Below are 16,850 nucleotides of genomic sequence, written 5' to 3' on the forward strand. Positions count from 1 at the left end.
TGTTCATGTAATGGGAATTTCATGTTAATGTAATATTTGTGGATATTTTAGTCTGGCTTGATTCAATTTATGGTCAAAGCCAACACAATGAATGAATTAACCCAGTGTTTCACAAACACAGGGCCCATTTTCATGGGTCGACCCCCGAGTAAATATCCAGTAAAAAACAAAACAAACTAGAAAAAGTGCTCCCTGGAGCACAGGTCTCCGCCAGGTCAGGTAGGTTATTGTGGGCCAGCAATGTTCGGAATTCACCAATCAGGATGGAATTAGCCATAAATTATAACTTCCAGGAGAGGTCGCTAATATTCGGACGTTATGTCTCTCCTGGAGTTATAAGCCAGAGTCATATGGCTCTCGCTGGTTGAGCCCCAAAGTCCATACTAGGCTCAAAACATGTAAAAATCAATAAGTTGCTCACCGAGTCGTCGAAACAGCTTTATATCTACCGGCCGGCACACTCGTTGGCATGTGTTAGTCCATATGTTTCTAATAAATTAATTACTAAAACTTCACCGAGTCTCATCGCTTTCCTTGTTTTTGAACTGCTTGGGTAAAAATGGCCGAACATATCACGTGACGTTGATCGCCGTTGCGATTCGCTCATACTAGGACATGACGTTTTTGTATGCGGAAGTATTCCAACGTTCTGTAGTTCTGAAGCGTTCTGAAGGCGAGGAGGAAACGTGAGTCTCGGAGAGGTTTTAGTAAACATTAATTTATTAGAAACATATGGACTAACACATGCCAACGAGTGTGCCGGCCGGTAGATATAAAGCTGTTTCGACGACTCGGTGAGCAACTTATTGATTTTTACATGTTTTGAGCCTATTATGGACTTTGGGGCTCAACCAGCGAGAGCCATATGACTCTGGCTTATAACTCCAGGAGAGACATAACGTCCGAATATTAGCGCCCTCTCCTGGAAGTTATAATTTATGGCTAGGATGGAATATGGAAAATCTGATGGATCCGTCTTGATTACTTGACTATAGACATAATGTGTACCGATTTGTGACATTTTGTTCAAAACCAGCCACTCCTGCAAACTTTAGATGTCAATCTTATCCAATCAGAATGGAATATGAAGAATCAAACAGATCCATCTTGATCATGATTCGCGACAAATATTGATTAAATCTGAAGGAGTTATATAAAAAAATGGGTTTTACATAAAGTAAGTCGGCCTGTTGGTGGCGCTATAAAATGCAGGGCAAATGTTTTTCCTTGGCCTCTAAGGAGTACTTATACAAAGTCAGGGGCGATGAAGTTTCAATATTGAGCTGGGTGCTCGTTTTTGACCCCGCCCCTTTCCGAATTTGCAAAGTAACTAACCGTTTTCAAATATTTGTAGTGGAGTAAAGTAGCCCACAATATTTGCCTCTGAGATGTAGTGGAGTAGAAGTAAAAGTATAGGCTATTGAAACTTGGAAATAAGCCTACTCCATAAAGAAAAATAAAGTAGGCCTACAGTAGGCTACTTGAGTAGGCTAGTAATCAGCAACAGCAACAATTGGGATACAGACATTAAGAACCGGTTGAACATGTTTAGCACATGCATAAACATACATACTTGTGTATTAGATTAGAAGCAATTAGCATGTGTAAGGGGGTCGCGGCGACCTCCAGCAAGACAATGGGATTGTTGGGACTATAGCGCCGTTTGGGGGAAAAAAGAGAGACAAAAATACGGTCCGGTCCAAAAAGACCTGGCTCTCATAGCTGTACGCTTGAGCTCCCAGGCGTACCCTATGTTACCGCCCCTGTACAAAGTTGTACACAGAACAGTGCAGTTATAGGTTAAAACACGAATGAGCCTGTTATAGCACCACCATGAGGATGATTTGAAAAAGCGGAGCATTCCTGCAAACTTTGGAACCCAATCTTAGCCAATCAGGATGGAATATAAAAAACCTGTTTCATTTAATGACTATAAAGATACTGTGTACAGATTTGCGTGATTTTTTGACAAAATCTGTAAGATTACTGTAAAAAGAATTGTTTTGCAAAAATCTGCCTCCTGGAGGCGCTATAACAAAAAATACAGGGCAGAGGTTCTGCTCTGGCATCCAGGGAGTGTGTGCACAGACAGACAGATGGACGGACAGACAGATGTCTTGGCCATGCATGCCGGCTTTCGGCCTGGTGGAGACAAGAAATGAATGGTGAAAATATCAGATTTATAAGTTAACTCATACTGTGCCGGGCCACTTGGGGGCGCCAAAGTCTGTTGAGTGTCCAGGGTCCACTCCATAGAGGAGCGTTGCAACATACAGGGACTCACGTAGCAGTGACGTGCATGGTCACGTTTGTGCATGTGATGAAAAGGACCCGGATGAAGATGGCTACAGGATTGCTATAGGCTAACACTCATTTAGAAGATCGATTTAGCCGTAAATAAAACTTTCCCGCTAGAACACAGTTCAGAGAAAATGAGCTCCAAAGATGTGACTTTGTATTGGATTCGGTATAGATTGAGTTTTTTTTGGGGGGGGGGTCTAAACTTTATTCTAAACCATTTTCAATGGAATAAATCGTTGGACCATCTAGCCTCGGTCGTTGGGAAGCGTAGGACGGGCCAGGACCACCCACATCTCTACAAGCAGCTCAGGGTAAGTAAAATAGCATAAAAAATATTGTATTGTATTGAAAAAAAGACGGACTTGTTCGGGATAGGCACAAAAAGGGTTAACAGTGCATAATGCGGCCATTGTAAGCTTGCAAATCGGCTATTTTCACAATTCATGAAACATTGCTTAAGTGATTAATTGATGTGTAATGTAATTAATGTTGTAGTTTGAGTCCGAGACACACACACAAAGTTTCTCTTTTTGGTCTCGAGCCTAAAAACTTTTGGGAATTGGATTAGCCAATCTCAGAGTACAATCCATGCGTGAATCAATCAGTGGAAAAGATAGATAGATAGATACCTTTATTATCCCAAGGGGGAAAATCAGTTCATTCAAAAGAGGATGAATGAGTGACATCATCCTTCCATTCATTCATAATAACGTTCACTCTGCCCTTTCACTGCGCTGTACACTGTAGGCCCCCCCCCCCTGTAGTAACTCTGAGGACCGGTCCCGGACCCCCTGTTGAAGACCCCTGCTGTAAGTCGTTTGAGTGCACAAGGTTAAAACATAATTACACTGTACAGTATGTCTTGCAAGGTCCTGGAGAAAGCCTGGACAAAACTGAGTAAGAACTAGAAAAGAAAATTTCTAAGAAATTTTAAGTGTGCCTGCAGCTCGCTAAGTCTGTGCAACCTTGTGTAGCGGTTGGTGTTAGTGTTTCGTTTTGAGAGGGTCGTTCCCCCTGAAAAACACGTTTTGGCATGAAACGGTTACGTTTTGCGCGTTTGTGGTGCCCCCTATGGGTCGAGGTGGAAATGCTTTTGGGTATATGTTCAGTATAGCGCCCCCCACTTGTGGTTAAAATTTGGTGTTGACTGGATGTTTCGTTTGTGATTTATGGCTACTTCTTACAAAACGGGCTCCTCCCGCTAACTTTGGAACCCTGTTACGGAAGAACGGTATGGACTATCAAAATATCGTTTAAATATGTTTATCGCATGAGTCCATAGATCGTGTGTATTGATTTTTGTGACATTTGGAGAAAATATGTAGGAAAAGGAGCAAAAAGTGTGTTTTGAAGAAAATTCAAAATGGCGGAAAATCTATCCTGACGCAAATGGGCGTGGCCTATATGAGGAGATGCGTCATGACCCAAGGAATCCAGGGAAAAAGGAATTTTAATTTTCCGACCCACGGTTCAAGAGTTACAGGCCGAAAGGTAAAGTGGACTGTTATAGCGCCACCATGAGGCCAACTGACGAAATAATTTTTTATTTAATCCTTGATATCATTATAAATCTCCTCTCCAAGTTTTGAAACTGTAGCCCCTATGGTTTGCGAGAAAATAAATATTGAATGTGAGTTTTTGCGATTCCCATTATAAGTCAATGGGTAAAATTAATTCACTAATAAATTAATATCAATTAAACGATACAACTTTTCTCTTAGAAAAGTAATAGCACCCCATTCCCGGCCGAGCCGCACGTTTTGATGTATATATTGCGGCGGTGGCGTAAATTGTGCGGCAGTTATTACGTGCCGAAATTTTGTGAAGTGATTATTATTATATAAGTATGGCGGATTACAATAAGTGTTTTGCCATTGCATGGCAGGCACACTTAAAAAGAGGGAATGGATGAATTAAACATTCATCACTAATCTGCTCTAGTCTGCCAGCGTTCATTTAACCACTTTCAAACTGATATACAAAACCTTTAGTGGTTAATTAACAATAAGTAACAGTATGCAGTAGAGCAGACAGCAACCCCCAACGTGTGATGTTTGGAAATCCTCCTCTTAGGCCAATAGGTGGCAGAAGTTGCCAGTGAGAGCCACTGAAACATGACTGACATTCCGTCCGATTTCAATTCCAGGCAAAGATGAGAGAAACTTCCCAGGCAATCTCTCAAGTGCCACTTTGTCTGATAACTTTCCACTCCAATGGGAGGTGTGAGGACTGTGGAGTGGGGGAGGAAGGAAGGAAGGAAGGAAAGAAGAGGGGTAAATGTCATGGAAGCATTGCGTGATGTTTAGACATTTGGCAGCCTCACACTTCATCACTGCTTGGCAATTACCTTGCTATGAGCAACAACAACAAAAACATGAAGACAAATAAATCAACCGCAGTTAAGCACGGAGGAGGACAATTCTGAACTAGAAAGATGCAATTGGAAAGCGCAAGTGTGATTGCTGTGATGTGAATTTCGCAAAAGAATTTCGCCCTTACCATTTGAATTTTCCCCATTCGAGTCAATGGGGAAATTTAATTCACAAATAAATGAATGGCCATATATGGAGATCTCTGTGTCAGTCCTTGTCCCCTTTATGCCCATATATGAAGATCCCTGATGTCATCAATATTAAGCCCATATCTTGGAAAGCCCATACATACTGTGACAGTCTCATGTGGTTTATGATGTCAGACCAAGCCCCCAGAACGGCTTGTAAACGTTGAAGCGGCCGCCCTACTGGCCAAAGCTGGAATTTCAGGTGGGGTGAAACATACATGCACGAGCATAAGAGCGAGCCGCTGGGGTCTACAATAGGGTTCAATGGACGTCGACGTCGTCCGTGACGTCATTACGTCTCGACGTCAAACATTTTGGAACCAAATGCAAATCCCCCAGAATGCACCTGGATTCACCCACAATGCACCTGGATTCAGCTACTTCCGCATGCTTCAAAACGCCACTGAGCACTTGCATTGAAGTGAATATATAATTATAGGCTATCTTTCCTATATTCAACAGACTTACATGATGAGTAACTTAACTTTTTACAATAGATTTTGATGTCATGCTTCACAATGCACCAGAGGCATGGACCGTGACATCACAAAATCACCATGTTTCACATGACATCACAATATCACCGGAGGCAAACTCACAGATGAAGACACTGAAAGTCAGATCATATTCCATATTCATTTCATACATCTTTCCAGACAAAATGCATGTATCGATAAAGAGAACCTTCTCAAAAGCACTATGTATACAGTACACTCCATGAAACAAAGATACTAGTGACATGCAACCTCACCCGCGCCAATTCTTGGCCATCTGGCCAGTGATGTATATCGGACCAGTTACCCATATATGGAGATCCATGTACTGTATATCGTACATCCCTTTTATGCCCATACATGTAGATCCCTGTCTGATCCTGCCGCAGATATGGGCTGTCTTACTCCATATATGGGCATTCCCATATGAAGTCCTGTTAGATAAGGGCTTAATATTGATGACATCAGGGATCTCCATATATGGGCATAAAAGGGATTCTGTTAGAGTGGTTCCCATGACATCACAACATACAATATCTTTTATGCCCATACATGGAGATCCCTATCTGAACCATGTCATCTGGCCAGTGATATATATCGATGACATCAGAGATCTTCATATGGCATAAAAGGGATTCTGGGGAATACCCATATATGGACTTTTACATAGGTGATGTCACAGTGATGTGTCAAGGGAACCACATACGTGGACAAGATGTGCCGGACATCACAGCGACATCAGAGCATGATGTCAGAGTGGCAAACCCATAGACTGTAAAAATGTGTACACGTCCGTCTACACGCGGACAAGCTGTGACATTTCTCATGGTAAACTGTGACCTTCGTCGAATGTTTTCTTTTTTTTATACCACGTGGGGCTCCCCTTCCTATATAAAGCCATTGTAAATTAATCACTGGAGCAGCTATCTGTAAATCTAGATAAATTGTGAAGGCCTGTATCTCTAGTTTATATAAATAAAGTTTACTAAGTTAGGAGACGATGGAAGATGGAATAAAGTCGGACAAGTACTATAGTCTGGTTGCCCTGCAATAAATGCTGGACATGCTGTAGTTTTTCTCATACAGTAGACATACCCTTTGTAGTATATCAATGTGATTGAGTGATCATTTGTGTCAGGATACATGCTGACTGACTGACCTTTATTGATCCCATGGCGTTCATTTATTTGTCAATGGCAGTACAGCTGTAATAAATTCAGGGCAGATACAAAAAAAAGAAAAAGGTGATAACAGATAGTAATGGTAAAGATGCAAATGTACCGTAAAGCCTCAGCAGGTAGCATTATACTGGGACTAGGAAAGAAGCACCAGACTTATGGTTACTACAGAACCGAAATACCTTGCTTGCCCCTCACACATGGACTTACATTAATAAACACAGTATCAATAGGGGCACAGTGGCGTAGTCGGTAGTGCTGTCGCCTCACAGCTAGGTCCTGGGTTTGATTCTCGCCGGGGGACGCTGTGGGCGCTGGGCGCGTGTTCTCTTCTCCGCGTCATCAGTGCCTGCCCTACACCCTAGGTGTGGTTGGCGAAAGGGCCCTGCATGTTCTCCCCATGTCTCTTAGGGTAGGTACCCTGGGGAAATTTCACTATTTCGAAGTCCCATCATTTAGACTACTAAGGGAGTCGACAGGTTAGCTACTCACCAGTGTCAGGGTTACTGAGGTTAGGGTTTGGGTTAGGTTTTCCGACCCACGGTTCAAGAGTTACAGGCCGAAAGGTAAAGTGGACTGTTATAGCGCCACCATGAGGCCAACTGACGAAATATTTTTTTATTTAATCCTTGATATCATTATAAATCTCCTCTCCAAGTTTTGAAACTGTAGCCCCTATGGTTTGCGAGAAAATAAATATTGAATGTGAGTTTTTGCGATTCCCATTATAAGTCAATGGGTAAAATTAATTCACTAATAAATTAATATCAATTAAACGATACAACTTTTCTCTTAGAAAAGTAATAGCACCCCATTCCCGGCCGAGCCGCACGTTTTGATGTATATATTGCGGCGGTGGCGTAAATTGTGCGGCAGTTATTACGTGCCGAAATTTTGTGAAGTGATTATTATTATATAAGTATGGCGGATTACAATAAGTGTTTTGCCATTGCATGGCAGGCACACTTAAAAAGAGGGAATGGATGAATTAAACATTCATCACTAATCTGCTCTAGTCTGCCAGCGTTCATTTAACCACTTTCAAACTGATATACAAAACCTTTAGTGGTTAATTAACAATAAGTAACAGTATGCAGTAGAGCAGACAGCAACCCCCAACGTGTGATGTTTGGAAATCCTCCTCTTAGGCCAATAGGTGGCAGAAGTTGCCAGTGAGAGCCACTGAAACATGACTGACATTCCGTCCGATTTCAATTCCAGGCAAAGATGAGAGAAACTTCCCAGGCAATCTCTCAAGTGCCACTTTGTCTGATAACTTTCCACTCCAATGGGAGGTGTGAGGACTGTGGAGTGGGGGAGGAAGGAAGGAAGGAAGGAAAGAAGAGGGGTAAATGTCATGGAAGCATTGCGTGATGTTTAGACATTTGGCAGCCTCACACTTCATCACTGCTTGGCAATTACCTTGCTATGAGCAACAACAACAAAAACATGAAGACAAATAAATCAACCGCAGTTAAGCACGGAGGAGGACAATTCTGAACTAGAAAGATGCAATTGGAAAGCGCAAGTGTGATTGCTGTGATGTGAATTTCGCAAAAGAATTTCGCCCTTACCATTTGAATTTTCCCCATTCGAGTCAATGGGGAAATTTAATTCACAAATAAATGAATGGCCATATATGGAGATCTCTGTGTCAGTCCTTGTCCCCTTTATGCCCATATATGAAGATCCCTGATGTCATCAATATTAAGCCCATATCTTGGAAAGCCCATACATACTGTGACAGTCTCATGTGGTTTATGATGTCAGACCAAGCCCCCAGAACGGCTTGTAAACGTTGAAGCGGCCGCCCTACTGGCCAAAGCTGGAATTTCAGGTGGGGTGAAACATACATGCACGAGCATAAGAGCGAGCCGCTGGGGTCTACAATAGGGTTCAATGGACGTCGACGTCGTCCGTGACGTCATTACGTCTCGACGTCAAACATTTTGGAACCAAATGCAAATCCCCCAGAATGCACCTGGATTCACCCACAATGCACCTGGATTCAGCTACTTCCGCATGCTTCAAAACGCCACTGAGCACTTGCATTGAAGTGAATGGCTGGGGACGGGGCTGTCCGCTCTCTATTATATATATATATAATACTCTATGTGTCAGACATGTATGATGTCAGCCATCTCCAATTCTCCATATTTAGGAAAAGTTTATTTTTTAATTAAAGTTAATGGAGAAAATGTGTTCACATTTACATCTAACTACTATAATCCGAGGGGTCCCCCTAATTCGTTGTCCCAGGATGGTGAGCACAGGAACACTCAAAATCAACAGGGTTTTCGCCGACAATATTCTCCAGAGGACACATTATAGGCTATCTTTCCTACCTTCAATAGACATACATGATGAGTAATTCTAAACTTCATGTAACATCACAATATCACCACGGGCATGGACTGTGACATCACAAATCTCCTTATTACCATTAAGACGCCCTAAAGACGAGAATGCTTGATGTGATATCACAAAATGTAGGACACAGGCACGGCATTAGCTATCGCCGGTGTGGGTCTGATATGGCGAGCACAGGAACACTCAAAATCAACTGGGTTTTCGCCACAATATTCTCCAGAGGCATGGGCACGTTATAGGCTATCTTTCCTATATTCAACAGACTTACATGATGAGTAACTTAACTTTTTACAATAGATTTTGATGTCATGCTTCACAATGCACCAGAGGCATGGACCGTGACATCACAAAATCACCATGTTTCACATGACATCACAATATCACCGGAGGCAAACTCACAGATGAAGACACTGAAAGTCAGATCATATTCCATATTCATTTCATACATCTTTCCAGACAAAATGCATGTATCGATAAAGAGAACCTTCTCAAAAGCACTATGTATACAGTACACTCCATGAAACAAAGATACTAGTGACATGCAACCTCACCCGCGCCAATTCTTGGCCATCTGGCCAGTGATGTATATCGGACCAGTTACCCATATATGGAGATCCATGTACTGTATATCGTACTTCCCTTTTATGCCCATACATGTAGATCCCTGTCTGATCCTGCCGCAGATATGGGCTGTCTTACTCCATATATGGGCATTCCCATATGAAGTCCTGTTAGATAAGGGCTTAATATTGATGACATCAGGGATCTCCATATATGGGCATAAAAGGGATTCTGTTAGAGTGGTTCCCATGACATCACAACATACAATATCTTTTATGCCCATACATGGAGATCCCTATCTGAACCATGTCATCTGGCCAGTGATATATATCGATGACATCAGAGATCTTCATATGGCATAAAAGGGATTCTGGGGAATACCCATATATGGACTTTTACATAGGTGATGTCACAGTGATGTGTCAAGGGAACCACATACGTGGACAAGATGTGCCGGACATCACAGCGACATCAGAGCATGATGTCAGAGTGGCAAACCCATAGACTGTAAAAATGTGTACACGTCCGTCTACACGCGGACAAGCTGTGACATTTCTCATGGTAAACTGTGACCTTCGTCGAATGTTTTCTTTTTTTTATACCACGTGGGGCTCCCCTTCCTATATAAAGCCATTGTAAATTAATCACTGGAGCAGCTATCTGTAAATCTAGATAAATTGTGAAGGCCTGTATCTCTAGTTTATATAAATAAAGTTTACTAAGTTAGGAGACGATGGAAGATGGAATAAAGTCGGACAAGTACTATAGTCTGGTTGCCCTGCAATAAATGCTGGACATGCTGTAGTTTTTCTCATACAGTAGACATACCCTTTGTAGTATATCAATGTGATTGAGTGATCATTTGTGTCAGGATACATGCTGACTGACTGACCTTTATTGATCCCATGGCGTTCATTTATTTGTCAATGGCAGTACAGCTGTAATAAATTCAGGGCAGATACAAAAAAAAGAAAAAGGTGATAACAGATAGTAATGGTAAAGATGCAAATGTACCGTAAAGCCTCAGCAGGTAGCATTATACTGGGACTAGGAAAGAAGCACCAGACTTATGGTTACTACAGAACCGAAATACCTTGCTTGCCCCTCACACATGGACTTACATTAATAAACACAGTATCAATAGGGGCACAGTGGCGTAGTCGGTAGTGCTGTCGCCTCACAGCTAGGTCCTGGGTTTGATTCTCGCCGGGGGACGCTGTGGGCGCTGGGCGCGTGTTCTCCTCTCCGCGTCATCAGTGCCTGCCCTACACCCTAGGTGTGGTTGGCGAAAGGGCCCTGCATGTTCTCCCCATGTCTCTTAGGGTAGGTACCCTGGGGAAATTTCACTATTTCGAAGTCCCATCATTTAGACTACTAAGGGAGTCGACAGGTTAGCTACTCACCAGTGTCAGGGTTACTGAGGTTAGGGTTTGGGTTAGGTTTAGGGGTTAACATTCACCAGCGTCTGCAGTTAGCTACTCACCAGCGTCGGCAGGTTATCATTTCACCAAGTTAAAATTCACCAGCGCCAAAAAGATGGGACGTCGAACAGGTTTATTCCCAGTTACCCTCATAGAAATATTCAGTATTCCTGGTCTCTATAATGCCTCCCCCTAGCCAGCCAGGGCGCCTGATGGAGGGGAAAGGAACTGTTGGAATAACATGTTCCTTCCACGTGCTACGTCCAATCGGGGAAGCTCCCCCTGTCAGGTGATAAGAAGAGGCCTGCTCACTCCTCATGCACTGAAAGAAGTATGAGCTCAGTTCGGGGCTCTCCCCAGGTTGGCAGAGGGAGAGCAGCGCCCAGGATTACAGCTTAGGCAATTGGCACTGGGTGAAAAATGGGTTACAAAATTGTGGGATAAAACTTTTGGAAAAAATAATAATAATAATAATAAAATGAAGAACATTGTCAATACATTGTCAATACAGTATCAGTACAATATATCTATCTACATGTACGTTATGAGATTGACGTTTGGAAAGAAATAGAGCCCCATTTTTATGTAGAAAAGCATGCATACAGATACAAGCATGAAGTAAGCAAAGTAGTAGTTCAGAAATAAAAGGTGAACAGAAAGGTATATTTCATTTTTGTAGGATAGTGAAGAGACGGAAGCTGAGGGCAGAGAAGGGAAATGATGACATAACTGTACTGTATGTGTCCAGACAGAATCTAAACGACAACATTGTGGTCACTTAATCTGTGCCTCCCCAGTAAATTATTGATGAAAGAATAATATAAATTATAAATTACAGTAATAGATGCACACAAGTAACTGAAGCTAAATCCTTTTATCCAGCACCTGGCCTACTGTGGTTTGTTTGATGTGCATGCGACTACTTTTTGCGACCACTTTTTAAGTAACTGGACGCTGACTTTTGAATCTTTACATACACTAGTATGTGAAAACTGTATTATGTTAAATACAACAGAAATCAGAGAAGAACGCTTTACCAGAAACCATGCATGTTTTAGTATCAGTATTGTTTACAATTGAATATGAATCTTTAGCGTAAGCATGAAGAAGTATACTGGTGTATAGAATAGAATAGAATATGTAGCAGGGATATGCCCAAATAAAACTGGTGTGTTGCTTCACTGTCACGGCAGTTATATTTGTAACACATTTGCCTTTGATATGGAATCTATTCCGAACTCAATAAAATACAATAATGGGTAAATGCTGTGGTTAACCGCTTAGCAGTTCAAGAGAGGGCTCTTCAACACACGGAAGTTTTTCAAATCCAGACTCTGGGTCTGGGATGTCCTTAGAATTCATGGTCCATTCGGGCCGGGGACTAGCAGAGGAAAGATGTCTGAGCCTCTGGTGGTGTAGAGTTTAGTCCAGGAAAGTATGGAGAAGTTTAGAACGTATTATGCACATGGGTTTAGGGGATAAACATCTGAGGTTGGCGTTTAAGGGGTATTTTGTGGATGCATTGAAAAGTCAGGATAAGGGCTAGAGGAGATGGGGAGTCAGGGAGTCATTTGAACATAGGGTGGGATGTGATGTGGTGTTTTCACACTCTCATTACATGCAGTACTGTTCTGGATCTGGTGGAGCTTCTGAAAAATCCTGACTAAGATCCTAAGAGAGTGCAGATGTTGTGAAGAGGTGAGAGAGAGGTTTAAGGTGTTCTCATTTGCAGTTGGGTGTCAGCATCAGCATAGCAGTGGAATGAAGTTCCATACCGACAATTTCTGTACACATGTCTAGCATGGGCTGGCATGTCGAGAATAAACAAAAACTGACCGAAGAAAAACCATTCAGGGGATTAGTTGTCTGGCACCTTTCCCAATCCCAATTGCCTGGAAATTGGGATTGGGAAATTTGTAATTGTTTTTGTTTTGTTTTGCAGTGGCAAATCAAGATTATTGCCCCCACCATTGTAACCACTGGCCTAGGAACAATTATCAAGAATTGACCCCGTAGAGAAAAACACATCTGGAGTTATTCCATGTGTAAATCAGTAAATGGAGTACTATTACAGGAATTTGGCTGGTTACCGGTGGTTCTAAAAGCATTTTACCACAGAGATGAATCGATGAATATGTCGCTGAAAGAATGTGTAGTGAACACGCATGTCTCATGGGAGAGAGCAAGTGAACTGCAGTTGCGCTCTGCTGGGCTGACTCACCTTCTGTATTCCATCCAACTAATACATCGGGCTTACGAAGCATGTAGCGATAATTAACAAGAAAATGTCACAATAATCATTACAAAACACCACGTACCACTAGAAAATAATGTGAAATTACGTGTTCATGTTTTTTTTTTAACACCAGAATTAATTACATTCATTTATAAAGCCCCCACTACCAGAATCTTGCCACATTTTCGATCATCTGCGGACGTGCGCGGGGCGCAGGTGTGTTATATGGACGTGCGCGGGTGCACGTGTGTTATACGATGTCCAAAAAACATCGTCGACTGGGTACGGGAGGATCACTTGTTAAAAAAAAGGGACCACGATAATCCATTCTATTGCTACAGTAGGCCCGTTTGAAAAACACATTTGTGGCTTGCATACTGCAAAAATAGATTCGGAGATAATCGACCCTTTGTGGACGTAAACACCATTGACCCGGATGTAGATCAAAATCTCTGGATACGGAAATAAGCCTAGCCTGGCCGGATACGGCTGGATACGATGTTCAGAGGTGGGACAAGAGCGAGGACTTGATTAAACAGCGATAAAACAATAATCTGTCAGATCTCAGCGTCATTGGTAGTGTGTGAGTTAAGACATTATTTTTACTGGGCTAGTGGATGGTGCATTCTGCTGGTCTATATAGTTTAAATAGTACTTCTGGGCCAGCAGGCCATGTTTGTCGATCCCTGCAAGGTGTTTGTGTATGATATGTACAGTGGCGTAGTTGTGGCATTGTCAAATCAAACATGTATTACTCACTTCAGCTGGAATCAACATGAGGGGTAATGATCAGTGACAAGAGATGGATGGATACTTTATTCATCCCAAAGGACATTTCTGACAATAAATTCCAGTAGTGATGAGGACTATGGCCATTCCCCTTAAAGGGACTTTGAGAAGTTTGTTAAACACTTGTTTGCGCCCAGACTCGAGGTGCACATCTCTCAGCCATCTGGTTTCATTTTATTCAGCTTAGTGACTGAACCAGTGGACTGAGCTGGAGAACGTGACTTCTCGTGTTTTGACAGTTCTCAGGGATGTTTCATAATTGGATTGACAACGTTTTATTTGTACTCTTTATTTTTTTTAGCAATCCTGGCCTGCTTTTTAGTTGGTCTTTCATAAAGAGAGCAGGGCGGTCTCTGTTCCCTCCCCCAGGCCTTGCCCACACTGTCAGTGAAAGGGAAACGGCATGGATGGGGGGGTGGGGGGTGTCAAGGGGGACAGGAATGACTCACTTTGTGAGCATGTAGGTCTCTTCCTCAAATTACTTACACTAACAAATAAAGTTGTGGCGCACTGAACCTTGGTGAGCGGATGTGCTTGCCCCAAATTACCTCACAGAAAAAGGAACCATATGTTGTTCACTATATATCGAATGGGGGAGGGGGGGGGGGGGACGGCATTTGTATCCCACATTCACTGTGGGGAATTGAAAATAATCCCGGACTGTGTTTGAATAATTCAAAGGGTTACTGTTCTTACTTTGAAGATATACAAGGTCTTTTGTGTTGTAACAGTGGCTTGGGGAGCTGCTGAGATGTTTGGCGTGCAAAGTGGCAGTTGAAGCCTCACATTGTAAAAACCCAGCGGTTTTCTGGTCTGACTGAAAACAAAGGGAAACTCCGTTGTTTTGTTTTTATACCTTGTGAATTTGTTGAAACTCTGTTGTTTTGTTTTTATACCTTGTGAATTTGTTGAAACTCTGTTGTTTTGTTTTTATACCTTGTGAATTTGTTGAAACTCTGTTGTTTTGTTTTTATACCTTGTGAATTTGTTGAATTGTGAATTATCACGTATTGTATCATGTGCCACGATTGTTTTCATAGTCATCATTCCAGAGTTTCCACTCAAAATCACATTTTGGAGGCCGGGCTCACCTGGTAAGACCACATAAATAAAGCTACGGCCCTTTACCGGCCGGGCCATATCAAATCCGCACAAGGTTTCTTTCTGTATGTTCTCTCAGTTATCTTCCTGTCTCTATGCAGTGTCTCTATTGTAATAAAGCAAAAATACCTTAATAAATAAATCATAATAATAATGATCATCATTTTGGAGAAGCACCTACTATATAATGTACATAAAAATCACACCCAGTGTGAAGTGAGTGGTGCCTTTTATGAGTTCAATTCATTCAGCGTCCCGCGAAGCTTGACCAATGAGCCAAGTGTGGGATGGACATACGGACAACCTAACAAAGCCAGATGTAGGAACGGTTAGCACCGCTCAAACATGAATCCCTTACTGTTGAGGCTTGAGGTCTTTTCTGTGTGAGGACAATATCACTAACACATACAAATATGCCATTTAAAAACTTCACACGACCTGCCATTGGCAAGACAGTAGATTTCCATTGGTCATATTTTTATGACCTTCTCTGACTTTGAAGTTTAAATCTACCTATGAAGGCTTTTCAAAAATACGCTCCATTCTTCATAAAAATTAGAAAAGCAAAACAGGGAAAGAAACCTGTGGAAAAATAGTCTACATTTGCAGGGCATTTGCAGGAAAAGAGCATTAAAGCCTGGAGACTTGAAATGCCATGCCTGTGCAAATGCATATCTGTCGCTCCTGTTGCTTAGACTGACTGACATCAGAATCAAAACTAATATAAAGGTATCTGCAGAAATAATGGCAAGAATATATTATCATCATTATAAATTTTTACATTGTTTTTCTTTCTTCTCCATTGAAACCGTAATGCACAATTCATTAACGAATACCAGTTCAAAAATATATTTTGGTGGATAAAGAGAGGGAAGTAGGAATTTATACATTTTTATTTTTATTCCAGAAGTGGTGTGCCCCTTATATCTGCTACTTTTCAATAGATAAAGCATAAAATAATGGTTAAAGTGGTTCAAATCTAAAGTGCATTCACAGTCTAAATGGTTTTATTACCTTGTCTTGCTGCAGGAGCCGACAACATCAAGAAGTACTGGAGCCGGTACTACCAGGGCTCACAGGGCGTGGTCTTCGTGCTGGACAGCGCCTCGTCGGACGAGGACCTGGAGGCGGCGCGCAACGAGCTCCACTCGGCCCTGCAGCACCCGCAGCTCTGCACCCTGCCCTTCCTCATCCTGGCCAACCACCAGGACAAGCCTGCCGCGCGCACGCCAAACCAGGTAGGCACCACAAACACTCCTCCTATCCTGCTGGTAAAAGTACTAAATGTCTTTACTTAAAGACGGGGTGCCGTGATGGAATGCGAGCGAGGCACCATCCCCATGGAGATGTACTGTATATAATGGTATTCCCTCCACATGCTGATTTCAGGCATCAAAGTAAAAACCATTACATTCAGACAGTTATTCATGACATCCTTATACACACCATGATGTTCACATCCACACACTGCACGCACATACATCTTCTTGTCAGTTGGCACCGCACAGTGATTCGTCCAGTAGCAGGTATGTTCAGGCTGAAGACTGAAACGACCCATAATGTAGATAATTTAAGTTTAAGTGTTTAAGACAATCCCAGCTCTTCAAGTAGGTTCATGTCAGGTCTCATGTTAAGATGTGAATTAACAGGCCCAATTACAAGGGTGTAATGCCCTGCATACAGTATAGTTGGATGTTTTAGTTTAATACTGCATTGTCTGACTCTCATTATGTACTGTAGATGTATCTTTGAAAGTTAAAATGTGTCAGTCAGTTTAGGTTTCATGAACAACTAGTTAAAAGGGGTGTAATTGATTTATAATTTGTTTTACCGTAAAAT

The 16,850-nt window shown here is 42.1% G+C and overlaps 1 protein-coding gene across 1 annotated transcript in view; it reads left to right on the top strand.

Moving 5' to 3' along the window:
* LOC308296133 (ADP-ribosylation factor-like protein 15) overlaps window positions 1-16,850 on the top strand; it is a gene marked incomplete at both ends in the record, with an annotated part of 197,173 nt that overhangs the window by 90,668 nt on the left and 89,655 nt on the right. The window contains one exon of the mRNA XM_080739278.1: window positions 16,041-16,249. Within this exon, the coding sequence (XP_080595404.1) occupies window positions 16,041-16,249 (209 nt within the window). The remainder of the gene's footprint in view (window positions 1-16,040; window positions 16,250-16,850) is intronic.

The sequence above is a fragment of the Nannobrachium achirus genome (assembly GCF_963921795.1).
Source record: "Nannobrachium achirus genome assembly, chromosome: 12".
Taxonomy (NCBI): domain Eukaryota; kingdom Metazoa; phylum Chordata; class Actinopteri; order Myctophiformes; family Myctophidae; genus Nannobrachium; species Nannobrachium achirus.